At 38.2% G+C, this 17,145-nt stretch overlaps 3 protein-coding genes across 3 annotated transcripts in view; 2 read left to right on the top strand and 1 right to left on the bottom strand.

Moving 5' to 3' along the window:
* The window catches only part of LOC125777683 (uncharacterized), a 235,173-nt gene that overhangs the window by 113,714 nt on the left and 104,314 nt on the right, over positions 1-17,145 (top strand). The window lies entirely within an intron of this gene.
* LOC105223193 (uncharacterized) lies at positions 1,120-2,344 on the bottom strand. The gene has a single exon (XM_011200841.4). The coding sequence runs from the start codon at positions 2,235-2,237 to the stop codon at positions 1,188-1,190; it is 1,050 nt and encodes a 349-aa protein (XP_011199143.2). The 5' UTR covers positions 2,238-2,344; the 3' UTR covers positions 1,120-1,187.
* LOC105223184 (replication factor C subunit 2) lies at positions 5,817-7,076 on the top strand. Its single transcript, XM_011200830.4, has 2 exons — positions 5,817-6,106; positions 6,163-7,076. The coding sequence occupies exons 1-2, from the start codon at positions 5,939-5,941 to the stop codon at positions 6,988-6,990; spliced, it is 996 nt and encodes a 331-aa protein (XP_011199132.1). The 5' UTR covers positions 5,817-5,938; the 3' UTR covers positions 6,991-7,076.

The raw sequence follows: 17,145 nt of genomic DNA, 5'->3' as shown, positions 1-17,145 counted from the left end.
GATAAATACCGTGAGTTAGTCGAAAATATAATAAAATATATATGTAAGGGTAAATTGCATCAATAAAGGGTTATGTGAATATCGATCTGTAATATTCGTGGCGTCGATAATACGAGTGATTGGTATTTTAAGAAACTCCAAATATTTTTTTGTTTACTTAGCAAGTATTGTGACTTTTTGCACGCACAAACATTTTAATTGGTATTTGGCTCCTAACGCAGTAAGCTATTTTGGAGTTAAAGGCATATCAGAAATCCATTGCAATACACCTACAAGTGTTTGTATAATTGTTAATTCTTTGAAATTCTGGAGTCTAAAAAAGCTTAAATCTCTTGTTAAAAGAATAATCTTTTTTTAAAACTCACGACATCAGATAGGTCGAAAGTCGTATACTCCTTCGACCTTTTTCCTAGGAGTTCAATGCCAACAATAATCCGTTCTCGACTCATTTTCTACTTGTACTTGTAAATATTTTTAAGTAACTAAAGTATTTTTAAATAAAATATATTATTCAAAGACGACAATTTTTCATACAAATTAATAGCGACAATTCACTAAAAAAAAAACAAGACAAATTACAATACAACATCTTACATTTATAAATGTAAATTTAAAGCTTAATATTTATATTTGTTATAATATGTTCTAGTAAATTGCATTATTTAAATAAACACTATTCATCCACCCAATTTTAGTACGGCCTAGAAAAATCATCGGGGGAAATTTAGCAATGGTCTTCTTCCTCCATTGTCAAATATGATTGGAAACCCATTTTAAAGGACAACTCAGGCACTTTTGTGTTGAGGCGATATTAAATGGTGGACCAAGGAATTCCATAAGTGTTGGATAGTTTTTGGAGACGTAACGACTTATAATACTTACATGCAAAAATCTCAATGTCACTCGAAAATAACTAACTTTTTCACATTTCGCAATGAGTACACCAAATAAAAGTTCTTTGATAAAGTCGAATGCTGCTCCGATTGACTTTTCTTGACATGTCAATTTAAACGTTTTTCTTAGTTTAAATGCAAAAGGTGAAAAATGTCCAATCACTAGCACACTTACCCGCCCCCTCTCCCCCCCACATCCTTGATGTAAAAAATACAATAAAACAAATTATTTAAAATTACTTCACAATATATAGTAAAACAGTTATATTTCCAACATCGAAAAATTTTATAATTTCACCCTAAAATAGAATCATCTTCTTCTCCTATTTCCAGCATAGCTTGCATAATTTTTCGTTTCAGTTTTTTTTTTGAACTAACTGAATTAAGATGACGAAATTCTGTTGCAATCAATTCACCAAAAGCATCCCACTCATCTCTTGACCTGATGAACATGCATTTATCTTTGCTTTGTTTAAATCCCATATCTAACACATTTTTGTTATGCTGCATTTCAGAATTGGAATTATGGCAGCAAAAATTTGTTTGACCAGTCTGTGCTTCTTCTATACGTTCCCCTCGACTTTGTGATTTCAATTGCAAAACAGATTTTTGGTCCAAAATTTTAGAAGCTTTATTCAAGTCTGCTTGATTTACATTTTGTAGATGTTGATTTAATGGTGGAGAATTGAAAATATTGTTTGATTCGCTTTCAGCAACCAAAGTTGAAATTATGTTTTCACTACCTTGTTCATTAAAATTCATTGATTGATCTACGGATGAATGCTCAGAAATTACCGCAGAATTGTCAACAATGGTCGCATCATCAAATTGATACTCTGTGATTTGCTCAATTACTACATCCTTTTTACGTACTTTTGAATCTTTGTTATTAGGCTCCTTTGTCTCTTCTTCACTGCTGTTATCATATTTAGTATGAGAGCTTATTTTTCTTTTTTTAGCCAAATAACCTCCTGGACGTGGTTCAATTACATCGTGAAGAAATCTAAGTGATTGAAAATGTTTCCATCGACATCCTTCTGCTGTTGACTCCGTGTCGTATCCAGTTTCCTCAACTCTCCTTTCAAGTTTTTTCATCTCAGAATTAAACTGATTTCGCAAGTTGTGAATTTTTTTTCCAAATTCTAATCTGGTTATATGTAAGCTGTTACAAATATCGTCGATGGCTTTTGTTCGTTTTTCCTTATTTTTATACGCCTCAATATAGTGGTTCCATAAACAGTCATGCTGACGGTAAAGTTCAATCAATTGTGTAATTTTTTCACGGGTCCATACTGTACTTTTCCGACGGGATGTCAAAACTATAGAATCGTCAGAATTTTCCATGCTTTTTTGAAAAACCAAATTTTTGAGTATAATGAAATGTTTGTTTACATTTTTTTAGACCTTGGTAAGAGAGCTATCGATATAAATTTTTATCATATGTTATTCACGATCCTATCTATCGATTACAGTTAAGTGATTAATACCGATTCACAATTATCGTTCCATTCCTTTAGGATTTCACAATATTGTACAATACAAGAAACAACTGCTGGAAACTATAATACGGGTATTCGCTTGGTCTTGCAAAACCCTTACACGATGCAGAATTGCATTTATTTCCTCTTGGTGTACCGGCACAGCAACAAACACACGCAGAAAATTATTGCATATGTCAGACCAAAACCCATGTACATTTGCGTGCAATGTCACGCAAAAATATAATTGCAATCCTGTTTTAGCCGCCATTTTACAAAAAGACATATTGTATTTTGACGTTGTTAAATTGTTGAGGAAGGTAACCTTTAAATAGATTTTATAATTTCTATTTAAATTATAAGATTTGTTACAGTTTTTTAAAAATGTATGCAGAAGGTGCGCCAATTCACAATAGCCATGCATAATAGTCATTCACAATAAATTGACCGAATCAGCTGTTCATATATCACTAGATTCTGTAATGGGTGCTCTCGTGCCCTTGTATATTTCGGTAAAGAATTTTTGCAATCTGCAATTTGCAACAACAAGTGAATACCCCTAATAATTCTTTTCAAAACATTGGCTACCAAACGGTTTTGATGAAATCCTTCACTGGCTGCCAATAATTTTTTTTGCTAAATTCATTTATTACAAATAAATCGAGGTTTGAAAGACCTAAACGGTTAACGCACGTTTCCACGATCCGAGAATTTATCTCAAAATATTTAAATATTTTTTGTAGGGTTCCAAATATATTAATATAACATGCTACACATTCCATACATATCGCATTCCTGGATCGTGTTCAATATCACTGGCCTACACTCATTTTGGTGTTAGGCACCAGATGTTAGGTGCATTTTGTGAGCTAATACGAAAATATCAGTCACATTTTTCATATCAGTTCTCATTCACGCTTTATCTTGATTGTCAATTTCAATACCAAAGTAAGCAGAATACAAGCGAATTATAATGTCATTAATCGGTTTCCGTTGATTTTTCATTATATACTTCGCCGCATATATAACAAAACTTGTGAGGATCATTACTGCAACTATTCGACTTACTTTCCATAATAAATTTATATTACCTAGCCAGCGTAGCCGCTGTCTTTTATTTCGCTGAACTATGTCAATGTCGTATATCTCGTACAGCTCATCGTTCCATCGAAAGCGATATTCGCCATGGCCAACGCGCAAAGAACCATAAATCTTTCCCAGAAGATTTCTCTCGAAAACTCGCAGTGTCGATCCGTTGTTGATATCGTCCAAGCCTCTGCACCATATAGCAGGACGGGAATTATGAGCGACTTATAGAGTTTGGTTTTTGTTTGTCGAGAGAGGTCTTTGCTTCTCAAATGCCTACTCAGTCCAAAGTAGCACCTGTTGGCAAGAGTTACCCTGCGTTGGATTTCTAGGCTGGCACTGTTGGTTTTGTTTACGCTAGAATTTTCGAGCATTACCCCTGTCTGCCAGCTTATCAAGCTCTTCGTACCCACGCATTTCGGCCTCTTTCTTCTTCTGTCTGCAAGTGCGTCTCGCTTCCCTCTTCAGCTCTCGGTATCTATCCCATCCCGCACGTGTTGTGGTCGATCGTAACGTTGCGACGTAGGCAGCTTGTTTTCTCTCCGCTGCGACACGCCACTCTTCGTCGTACCAGCTGTTCTTTTGCACTTTTTGAAAACCAATGGTTTCGGTTGCAGCTGTACGTAAAGAGTTTGAAATGCCGTCCCACAGTTCCCTTATACCGAGTTGTTGACGAGTGCTCTCAGAGAGCAGGAGTGCAAGCCGAGTAGAAAATCGTTCGGCTGTCTGTTGTGATTGCAGCTTCTCGACGTCGAACCTTCCTTGTGTTTGTTGGCGTGCGTTTTTTGCTGCACAGAGGCGGGTGCGAATCTTAGCTGCAACAAAATAGTGGTCCGAGTCGATGTTAGGACCTCGGAGCGCACGCACATCTAAATCACTGGAAACGTGTCTTTCGTCTATCACAACATGATCGATCTGGTTGGTAGTTTTTCGATCCAGAGACAGCCAGGTAGCTTAACGAATCTTCTTATGCTGGAATCTAGTAATACAGATAACCATATTTCGGGGCGCGGCGAAGTCGATCAGCCTCAAACTATTTGGGGATGCTTCCTCGTGGAGGCTGAATTTACCGACCGTAGTGCCAAAGATACCTTCTTTGCCCACCTCTTTGCTCTAAATAAATAACCCTGGTCGAGCGAATACCCGGGGTGACCGATGTACTTTCGTGTAGTACTACTTTTTGCGTTGGCGGCCTTCAGCCGCGCTCTAAAAAATAACCCTGGTCGAGCGAATACCCGGGTTAACCTAAGCATTTTATTATTTTAATACGTAATATTATTATATAATATTATCTAGTTGTTTATTAAATTTAAATAAGAAAAAATCCATATGCATGGAAAGATAGTTTATACTCATTTTAATTTAAAATATAATTTATAGACACACTTGTTTTTATTAGAACTAAGATTGCTAAATAAAGAAAGAGGAATTATATCAAAATAGAGAAATTCAGCGAATTGCTCATATTTGCTTATTATCATATGGCAGTGCTCCATTTCCTTTAATTGTTAGCACATAAATGATGCTCACTATGAGTGTAAAAAGTAATTTTTAAAATAAAGATTTCTTAGGTAAAAAACCTACAAAAAGGGAAAAATGTGGATGTATTTAAATGTTTATAGTTTAATTTAATTAATTTGAAGTAAAAAATGTCCGAAAAGTGTGTTTAATGTGGGGAAATAGCTTGTTGAAATGTTCGAATTTTGGGAATTTTTGAACTTTGAAGTCGAATATCTCGTAAACTAAGCGTTTGCGTTTTTTAATCAGGTGGACTTCCTCTTTCCAACGGTACCTTCAGATCGCGGCGCCAAAGAAATCGGAATTGTGTCGAAAGAGGAATTATAGCGAAAAAGAAAAATTTCAGCGAATTCCGCATATTTGCTTATTATCGTTGGGCAGCGCTCCATTTCCCCATAATTGTTAGCCCATAAATGATGTCCACTACGAGTGTAAAAAATAGATTTTAAAATATAGATTTCTTACTTATAAGACCTGCGAAGAGTGTAAATTGTGAATTTCTTTAAATGTTTGCAATTTAATGAATTTAAAGTGACAAATGTGCGCAAAGTGTGTTAAATGAAATAATTCAGGTGGACTCCCTCGTTCCATGTACCGTTGGATCGTCAGATCGCGCCGCCAAAGAAATCGGAATTGTTAAATTGTTTATTTACTGAAGTGACAAATGGGAAACTGTGTCATTTGGAAAATAAAATGTGACGAAAATAAAGACAAATTAAAAAGAAACTAGTAAGGTATTCGATAAATACCTAAAATACAAACTTAATAATCACAGTAATGCTCCTGCAGTACCCGAATACGTTCAATCGGTTTACAAAAATGTCTAGTTGTTGCGCTAAAGTTTCATATCTGAACGGAGCCTAAGTGTAAACATAATTTGAAGTGGGAACGTGTAAAAAATTGGCGGTTTTGTATTAAAAGAATTAATATCTAAAATATAATATAATATATATAGGTATAAATATGCCGGAGGAAACTGAGCAAAATTGTGAAAGTTTAAAACGCCGCAATTTGCCTTGGATAGAGAAATACCGGCCAATGACATTCGAAGAGATTGTGGGAAATGAAGACACAATTGCACGCCTTTCTGTGTTTGCTACTCAAGGAAACGCTCCAAATATAATTATAGCGGTATCTTTTTTAATATTAATTAAAAGACTATGTATGTACTTATAATTATTTTAAAGGGTCCACCTGGTGTAGGAAAAACGACTACCATTCAATGTCTAGCTCGTATATTGCTAGGTGACAGTTACAAAGAAGCTGTCCTTGAATTAAATGCATCAAACGAACGTGGAATAGATGTAGTTCGTAACAAAATAAAAATGTTCGCACAAAAAAAAGTTACTTTGCCAAAAGGCAGGCATAAAATAGTTATATTGGACGAAGCGGACAGTATGACTGAAGGAGCCCAGCAAGCCCTCCGCCGAACCATGGAGATTTATAGTAATACAACAAGATTTGCGCTAGCATGTAATACAAGTGAGAAAATAATTGAACCAATTCAATCCCGTTGTGCGATGCTTCGTTTCACTAAGCTTTCAGATGGTCAAGTACTTGCCAAGTTAATTGAATTGTGCCAAAGTGAACAGTTGTCATATGAGGAAGACGGATTAGAAGCAATCGTTTTTACTGCCCAAGGAGACATGAGGCAAGCGTTAAATAATTTGCAATCGACTGCTCAAGGATTCGGTACGATTACTGGTGCTAATGTATTTAAGGTTTGTGACGAACCACACCCTATGCTTATTCAAGATATGCTGCAGCATTGTACTCAAAATGATATACACAAAGCCTATAAAATTCTAACCAAGTTGTGGCGGCTTGGCTATGCCTCAGAAGATATAATAGGAAATATATTTAGGGTATGCAAACGTCTTAATGTGGATGAAAATATTAAGCTTAATTTTATCAAAGAAATTGGCGTGACTCATATGAAAGTTGTTGACGGTTTAAACTCTTTCCTCCAGCTCACAAGCCTTTTGGCTAAATTGTGTGACATTGCTGAAAAGTAATAAACTGGCATAAACAAAACAAACTGGTTGTAATTACATTAATATAATATTACGTGTTAAAATACAACATTTTATTCGTCAACATATTCATAAGCTTTCGAATTTCAATAATGGGAAAAGAATGGAAAGGTAAAAAATTCGATTATTTTAATATAGGGCGTTCTTCGAAAAAACAAACTTGGCATCTTTGGCAAAAATTGCAACTTCGAAAAAGCATCACTATCGTAGCAGATGAGAAAAATGCACGAAACTTCCAACATTTGAAAATTAGTTGCACTAAAATGTACACCAAAACCAACTGTGCTAGCTAAAATGTGATTGTAAGTTCTTTATGTTAAATATAATTGTAAAGCGATAATTCGATTTTAAATAATTTTTTTATGGATAAAAAAATTATTGGTTAGTTTTTGAGATATCCAAATAAAATTTAAAACGTAGGTGCATTTCTATTCTATTGATCATTTGTCGGAATTGACCAGATCGAACAACTATATCACACATACAACCAACTATTCAGATTATTTAAACTTCGCTTTAAAACTAGCTGTCTTAAAACCGGCTTTACATCCTTAGTGCCTTAGGTGAAGTTGTTGAGAATGGCCCGTAGAACATGTCCCGCATACGTGATTTTATAGAAAAAAATCGACTCGCTCTAGTGGAATTGAAATTAAATTCTTTACTGTGATTCTTTACTGTGATACAGCCTCAATACCATTAAAACTTGGCGACGAAGAACTGATAATCAGATTAAAGCCCACCGTCAACAAACTGATAGGACTTAATCAGTGTGGTTTTAGACCTGGAAAATCAACAAACGACCACATATTCACCATGTCTTTGAAAAGACCCTTGAAAGAAGAATCGACACACACCACCTCTTCGTCAATTTCAAAGCTGCTTTCGACAGCACAAAGAGGAGCTGCCTTTATGCCCCGATGTCTGAATTTGGTATCCCCGCAAAACTAATACGGCTGTGTAAACTGACGTTGAGCAACACCAAAGCTCCGACTGGATCGGAAATAATACGAGCTGCAGAACTTAATCAAGCAGGTACAATCTTTTAAAAGAGTGTACAGCTGCTGTCGTATGCCGATGATATTAATACTATTGGCCCACCCGCGCCGTTATTTCTGCTTTCTCCAGCCTGGACAAGGAAGCAAATGAGTCTGGCAGTGAACGAGGGCAAGACGAAATATCTCCAGTCATCAAACAACCAGTCGTCGCACACGCTCTAGCTGGGCTCACACGTCACTGTTGACAATCATAACTTTGAAGTTGTAGATAATTTCGTCTATTTAGGAACCAGTATAGACACCACTAACAATGTCACCTTGGAAATCCAACGCAGGATACTCTTGCCAATAGGTACTACTTCGGACTGAGTAGGCAATTGAAAAGCAAAATCCTCTCGACGAACAAAAACCAAATTCTATAAGTCACTCATAATTTCTGTCCTGTTATGTGGTGCAGAGGCTTCGGCGATGACAACAACTGATGAGTCGACGTTGCGGCTACGCTTGATAGGTCATGTTGTCCGAATGGACGAAAACAGTCCAGCTCTGAAACTATTCGACACAGTACCCGCCGAGGGAAGCAGAGGAAGAGGAAGACCTTCACTCCGTTGAAAGGATCAGGTGCAGAAGGACCTGGTTTCGCTTGGAATATACAATTGGCGCCACGTAGCGAAAAGAAGAAACGACTGGCGCGCTGTTAACTCGGCTTTAATCGCGTAAGCGGTGTCTACGCCAGTAAGGAAGATGAAGAAGATCTCTATTCAGTATATTCAAAATGGCAAACAAGAGTTCTCTTTAGTTTTGTGACCTGCTAACTATCAGGTCTCAAATTTGAGTCAATATTTTGAGACTAACGCTAAAGACTGTTTAGTGAATAGTAAATAGTCACAAATTGAGACTTTACCTCAAAAAGTCTCAAATAGTGATTAGAGACTGCTTACAGAGATCCACTATAGGTTTGCTCCGCGACCTAGGGTCTGCTGTGCACTCTCTTCCATCAGATTTATTCGGAGAGACCCAGCACTCTGGTTAATTCTGGCAACTTGCTGGGCGCTATTGAGGTGACTATGTAGTGCTGATATCGCTTTTAGTGCCGCTTGACTGTCGCTAAGAATGGCGATGCGCTGGTTGCGATAGTTGCGGTGGAGGTTGATTTCTACGCACAGACTTATAGCAAAAACTTATGCTTGAAAGATACTTGGGAAGCTTCCCATTGGTATGGATAGCTTGATATGCGGTCCCGCAATGCTTGCTCCAATAGCCACCGGCTTCTTCGAGCCGTCATTGTACTACTGAATGGTGCTGATTTTCAGTAGTAGGTCAAAGGTGGAATTACTCCCGTCCGGCTTACTGCCGAGAGTAACATTAAACTTTTTTGTGAACTTTACCCTCTCCATAACGCGTCTCTTGAAGGAAGGGCCAATGGTGAGTCTCCCCCAAGCCCTTCATTTGTTGTATCAATGGGGTGTTATCCGATTCTTTCATTGCGTCATCGGGAATGCCACAAAAAAGCGTTAAATGTTCTCTTCTATTTGTGCTGTTTATCATCACATCAATTGTAAATCGTTCTCGGTATCCGCCGAAATTATTCCAGATTTTCCGATGCCAATGCATTCAATTGTTTACGTCTTTTGTTCGTTCTATCTATTCTGTGTTCATCTGGAGACCATATTGTCTTTCCTCAATAGGATTGAACGTGTTCAAAAGATTTTACTTAAATTTGCATTCCGCTGATTAAAGTTTGTAAACCCCATTCGGTCTTATGAATCTTATTTATTGCTATTAAACCTTACGAGGACTGTCTGATAAATAACCGACCTAACCATGATGCACGCGACTTTTTAAAATTTTTTTTTTTCTACATAGGCTCCTTGTAACTCCACACACTTCTCCCAGCGATGCTCCCATCTCTGCAACCCTTCCAAACAGAGCGCTGAAAATGGTCATGCGCGCACGTTTGTGGTCTAGCGTAAGCAAACGCGGCACCCAACGCGCGGACAGCTTTCTCATGCCCAAATCTTGGTTTAATATGTGACAAACACGTTCTTTTGACATCTTCATAATCTCAGCTATTTCCCTAACTTTAATCCGGCGGTCGTCTAGTACCAATTGATGAACTTTAGCGATGTTATCGTTAGTGGTTACAGTTTTTGGACGCCCAGGACGTTCATCATCTTCCAAGCTCCTGCGACCACGTTTAAATTCAGCTGCCCAAAATTTTACGGTGGTAAACGATGGTGCAGAGTCATCATACACAGAGTCCAAATTTGTGAAGGCGTATTGCGTTTCAAAAATAAAAATTTAATTACAGCTCGATATTCAATTTTTTCCATTTTGGGGAAATCACCGAAATAGACTCACAAAAAAGACTGTCAACAGATAATTGCGCAAGATATATTTCTGAATTTTTGGCGAGTAGCTATTATAATATGCACAATTTGAAGTAGAAACTTTTTTTTCAGATGTGCCGCTAGCTTCACGTTAAGGTCGGTTATTTATCAGACAGCCCTCGTAAATAACTTGAAAATCGACCGTTTTCTGCCTTTCATTTGTTTTCAATAGCCATGTTTTATTTGACCATCACAAGCTAATAGCTAAATCACGGACAAATAAAACGCACATAACTATTCCATATATTTGCTTAAAAATGAATTAGGTTGGTAATATTCTTAACATTTTCGCACACGTTTTTCGCATTACAATCAATTATTGCTTTTAATTTCACTCTATTATCTTTGAACGTAGTTAATAATAAACGAATTTTTTCGTTAAATTTATATTAGGGGTATTCGCTTGCTCTTGCAAGATTGCAAAAAATACTATAGCGAAATATCTAAGGGCACGAGAGCACCCATTGCAGAATCTAGTGATATATGAACGGCTGATTCGGTCAATTTGTTGTGAATGACTATTATGCATGGCTATTGTGAATTGGCGCACCTTCTGCATACATTTTTAACAAAAAAAACTGTAATAAATCTTTATAATTTAAATAGAAATTATATATTCTATTTAAAACTTACCTTCCCCAACAATTTAACGACGTAATATGTCTTTATGTAAATGACAGCTAAAACAGGGTTGCAATTATATTTTTGTGTGACATTGCACGCAAATATACAAGGGTTTTGGTCTGACATATTTTACTGCCATTGCAAATAATTTTTTGCGTGTGTTTGTGCCGGTGCACCAAGAGGAAATATATGCAATTCTTGCACCGTGCAAGGGGTTTGCAAGAGCAAGCGAATGCCCCTATTGATTTTCCAAAAATATCAAAATTTCCATTAAAATTTTTTCTAATTAATTTTTATTTAACTTTGTTTTTAAATAAATAAACAAATTTCACAATCAGCTGTCTAAATGCACAGACCTCCCGTTAGTTTGAAATTTCAAATTTGTGAACGGATTATTAATATACTATACAAATATATTTATTTTAGTTATTTGAGGTCTAGAATACAAAAAACTGAAAACAAGTGAACATATTTGTCTTAATTTTAACTCAATACTCATTAAAAAAAAAAACAATGTAATTTCGGTTTGTTTACCTTTTCATTTGTCATGTGCTGAACACAATGACAGTGAACTGAAAATGGCGTTGTGAATCCTACTACATGAACATCTGTGAAAAGGCAGCAACATAACAATGACCGGCATGTACACAAGACAACACAGCTCTCCATTTTGCATGTACACAATTTCGTTGTGGCCATACTAATACCTTGCACTTCAATGAAATTTTAATATTTTGTTCAGTGAAATTTTTTATGAAAAAAATAAGTAAATAGGTAAATATTTTTGTTTTAAATTATCAATTGTTATTACAAATGATATAATGTCTTAATTTTAACTCAATACTCATTAAAAAAAAAAAACAATGTAATTTCGGTTTGTTTACCTTTTCATCTGTCATGTGCTGAACACAATGACAGTGAACTGAAAATGGCGTTGTGAATCCTACTACTTGAACATCTGTGAAAAGGCAGCAACATAACAATGACCGGCATGTACACAAGACAACACAGCTCTCCATTTTGCATGTACACAATTTCGTTGTGGCCATACTAATACCTTGCACTTCAATGAAATTTTAATATTTTGTTCAGTGAAATTTTTTATGAAAAAAATAAGTAAATAGGTAAATATTTTTGTTTTAAATTATCAATTGTTATTACAAATGATATAATAGAGCTATTTTATGCTTTTATTTGTAAAATAACGTCAAGTTTGTTAGAGCTGTGAATAATTTTACATTTTACATATTAGTGGCATCACCACTCTACCTCATCTCTCTACCTACAACTCTACTGTCGTCCTACTGCCGTTGGCAAATATAAGAATATATTGAGGTTAGCGAGAGCGACAACTGTCGGCCTGCAGTCGTTTAGTCGTGCAGCTGTCAAAATAACTGTGTCCATAAGAACGTGCGTATTTTAATATTTGACAGATGTCGTTTGCAGTCTGTCGCGGTCATTGTGTTCAGCATATCAAAATGAGGTTTCTCGCTTTGTCAATATTCCTCAGCGTTGCCTCAGATCAATTTACCAATTTTACTGTAAAAAATATGGTCCTCTCAAGCAGTGCCGAATTAGCCACATAGCAAGAGTAGCAAATACTACGGGCCCCGCGAATCGAGAGGCCTCGCGCTCCAACTGACTGTTATTAAAAAAATATCAATTTAGCTAGAGCGTAAAATATCCTTGCATGCTTTAAACGCTTCCACTTGAAAATCAAAAACTCGATTTCGTCACGTTAATTCGTAAAAATAAGTAGGCATTTTACGAACTTCTTAACTTTAATGTTCTAACGTTTAATTATAAATATTATAATCGATATATAGGGTGGGCCATATAAAATTTTAAATTTCGAAGATAGGGCGTAAAAGATTGAGTGTAGCGTTTGCTGTATGGCACGTAGCGCCGTCCTGCTGAAACCAAATGCTGTCCAAGTCTTGTTCTTCAATTTGCTTGAAGAAAAATTTGGTTAACATTGCGCGATATCGCTCACCATTGATGGTTACGGTTCCTTCTTAATTTTCGAAGAAAATTGGGCCGATGATTCCACCAGTCCAAAATCCGCATCATACAGTGATTCGAGCTGGGTGCATTCGCTCCTCGACGATTACTTGCGGGTTTTCTGTGCCCCAAAGGCGGAAATTCTGCTTGTTAACGTAACCATCGAGGTGGAAATGAGCCTCGTCCGAAAAGATGATTTTTCGGTAAAATTGACCATCCTCGGTCAAACGATCTTCTGCCCAATCTGCGAACTGTAGACGGCTTTTTTCTAGTGAACAACCCATTTCGTAAATTTTAGACTTTTTACTGAATATCTGTCACTTTCCGAATGGTATTTGACGTTTCCAATGTCGAAATATAGATAATTCAAATTTAAAACGTTAGATGGCCCATCCTTTATTTAGACTAGTATCTATACTAGGTACATTTCTACCCTTCAAGCGTCCAGATTTTTATTTTTTTATTAATATCCATTAATTATTATATCAAAATAAAGTTAAACTCTTGTCGAATACCGCTGTTGTGCATTTTCATTAATTAAATAAATATTTTCATAAAATAAAATAAAAAGAAAATCGAATATCTCTAGATTTTGTATGCTTCATGGTCGTCAAAAAAAAAAGTATAATTATTAAATTTTTACAATATTTTTACTGAAAATAATTGTTTAACGATATTCTTGTGAGCTTCTATATTATAAAAGAAAAACCTTGTTTTATATAATAAAACACAGTAATTAAAATGTTCTATCTAGTTATTTCTTTTTCCAAGCGGACGCTGACCTCTTGACAGGGCAAACATTTTTAGTTCAGTCCAGCCTTAAGAGCAAGGTGTTTCAGAGTCTCAAATCATATTGTTACAAAAGTAGTATTAAGTTGTATTTGCATTGCTATATGCATCCCTTATTATGAACAATAGCTGTATGTATATGGAATGGCATTACGTGTGTTTGTCTTGTTGTAGACATTTGGCGACACGGCTGTCTGCTTGTCTATACAATAGTCCCATCTGGCGACACAGCTGTCTGCTTGTCTAAACAATAGTCCCATCTGGCGACACGGCTATCTGCTTGTCTAAACAATAGTTGCGTCTGGCGCCGTATAGCATTATGTTCTTATAATTGCCAGACGCAATATTCTAGAACAGTGTTGTCCAAGGACACTTCGGCATCAGTGAGGAGCGCGTGGCTATATAAGCCGTGGCAGCGTCAACGTAATCAACCAGTGCTAAGAGTGAACTGATAGAGTGTAGACGAGTTGTAAAATAAAGAGATTTTGTTGAAGTGAATTAAACGGCTTTTGGTTTTATTTGTCAATCCAGAGATACGAACCTAGTAAAGTAAAACTAACAAGGAGTAAATTCGTAACAATATTCTGCCATCTGGACCAGTGAAAAGATTAGTTAAGTTCTTGGACATGGAAGGTCATACTGCTGAATAGCTCGCTCAAAGTTTACTAGATTTCTTGAGTGAGAGTGGCATTAATATCGAAGATTGTCATGGGCAAAGCTATTATAATGCCAGCAACATGAGTGGGAAATACATCGGCTTACAAGAATTAAGAAAATAAATAAGTATGCAGAATACATTCCCTGTCATGCACATTTACTAAATTTGCTTGCTAAGTGGGCTGCAGACTGCTGTACAGAAGCATTACTTTTCTTCGATTTCATTGAAAACCTCTATACATTTTTTTCCCCTTCTACCTATCGATGGGGTCGTCTTACGAACGCACTTAAAGATTCTACTTCAAAAATTCCGATTTTGAAACGGTTTTTGGACACTAGGTGGTCAGTCCGAGCTGATGCTACGAAGGCACTTTTATGTGGTTTTATCACTATTAAGCAAGTATTGGAAGACAATTTCAATAACGTCGATCAAAAATCGGAGTGCCATAATAAAGCTTACGGACTACTTTCAACGGTGAATAAGTTAAAACGTGAATAATGACAATTACGTGGAACGAAGTCCTAGAACGCTTGCAAGCATCTAATCGATAGATAGATAGTGTGTTATGAGGTTATGCACCGCGACCTAGGGTCTACTGTGCCCTCTCCTGTATCACATGTCTTCGCAGAGTCCCAGCCGCCTGAATAGTTCCAGGAGTTTGCCGGGCGCTACTGAGGTGATGTGATCCCTGCTCATATAAATGGAATCCAGGGCTTTAAGCCTTTTTCCACAGATTGCTGTGCAATCCAGGATTAGGTGTGCTGGTGTTTCCTGTTCCAGGTCGCAGAACCGGCAGTTAGCACAGGAGACTATGTCCATGTTGGACAGGTGTTTCCTGAGCCTGCAGTACCCTGTGTAAATCGCGACGAGAAGACGGAATTTGTCACGCGGGAGGCGAACTAGTTCCTTGAACCTGGAGAGATTGTTCCCTCCTAGAAGCAGCTTGGCGTGGCGCATACTTGCAGCCTGTTGCCAATGTCTCTCTCCACTCTCTCCTCCGTGCGGGAGCAGCTCCTTAAAAGTGTGGGATCCCACCGCTATTTATGGTTCTGGTCCCATCACCTTGGACGCTGTCGCCGCGCGGGCTAGTTCGTCGACCTTCTCGTTCCTTCTATTCCCTTGTGCCCTGGCACCAAAATTAAGTCAACCCGGTTGCACAAGGACAGGCGGTTTAGCTTTACTGTGCATTCCTCGACTAAAAGCGATTTGGTCTCATATGGTGAGGTCGTTTTTAGTGCCGCTTAACTATCACTGAGCATAGCTATGCGCTGGTTGCGATATTTGCGGCTGAGGTTGACTTCAGCGCTCTGATATATGGCAAAAACTTCAGCCTGGAAGAAACTTAGGAAGCGTCCCATTAGTATGGACAGCTTAGTACGCGGTCCCGCAATACCTGCCCCAATACCTTCCGGTAGTGCGTCCATCGGTCTAGAGGACATTATCTTCCCTCTTCCGCAACCTTCTGCTGATATTAGCAGCATGGTGGGTTTGCTGCTTGTTTTATCCCCTGATGCAGCGGTGTGAGCTCCAGTATGACTTCCAGTGCCACTGTGTGGCATGTGCGCATTGCCACCGAAGCCCAGACACAGGCAAGTCTTTGCAGCTTTGACAGTCTCCGGATCACCGAAGACTGCGCTGCTTTGATGGCCCAGGCAACCGCTCCATAGGTTACGATAACCTTACTATCATGATATACAGCCATCTAATGATGCTTGGCTTGCATCCCCATGATCTGCCGGCCAGGCGTCTGCATACCATAAGTGCTCTAGTTGCTTTGGACAGAGTTAAGTTCAAATGCCTGCTCCACCGTAATGATGAGTCTAAAGTGAGGCCAAGAAATTTGACATCCTTCGACATTTCCACCCAGGTGCCTCCTATTGTTAGAGACCTCAGGCCCGGAAGAGATCTCCGCTTAGTGAATGGGATCACGATGGTTTTTGCTGGGTTGATATTAAGCCCTACCGTGTTGTACCATCCTTTCGCCAGGTTTAAGCCCCTTTGGACGATGTCGCAGAGAGTGTTCTCAAATCTGCCTCTTGCCTTTATGGCAATATCGTCCGCGTACCCTTGACAGCGGATTCCATTGCTGGTGATAGTACTCCACCCTGTGGGCAGCCCCTTGTGGTACCAAGACGAATCTTGCTATCTCCCAGCGTTGTTTCCGCTACCCTAGTGCGCAGAAGGGCTTCCATCCATCTGCATATCGGAGTGTTTACGTTCCTGCCCTCAAGTGCCTCGATCTAGGAAGGCGCAGATCGCAACCTCGCTATTATCTAGCGAATCTTGCAGCTCAGACGTGAGTTGGCACAGAGCAGTGTTTGTGGATCTACCCGCTCTGTACGCGTGTTGTCTGGCATGTAGGGGTCCGATCTTCAGCACTTCCGATCTAATGTGGTTATCTATTACTTTCTCTATCCCCTTTAGCATGAAGGATGTGAGACTTATAGGCCGGTATGATTTGGCTAGCGAATAGTCTCTCCTCCCTACCTTGGGGATGAAGATTACTTTTGCAGTTCGCCATGGCTCAGGGATATACGACATCGCCAGGCTGTCTCTCATCAGCCCTAGCAGGTGGTCCATACCTTGCTGCAAGAGGGCCGGGAAGATGCCGTCCACTCCCGGTGACTTGTGGTTCGAAAAGGCGACCATTGCCCAACTGACTGAGTCCACAGTGAACAAA

This window comes from Bactrocera dorsalis, chromosome 3 (assembly GCF_023373825.1).
Source record: "Bactrocera dorsalis isolate Fly_Bdor chromosome 3, ASM2337382v1, whole genome shotgun sequence".
Classification (NCBI taxonomy): Eukaryota; Metazoa; Arthropoda; class Insecta; order Diptera; family Tephritidae; genus Bactrocera; species Bactrocera dorsalis.
Note: the sequence above shows the minus strand (reverse complement) of the source record. Positions and strands in the feature narration are given on the sequence as shown.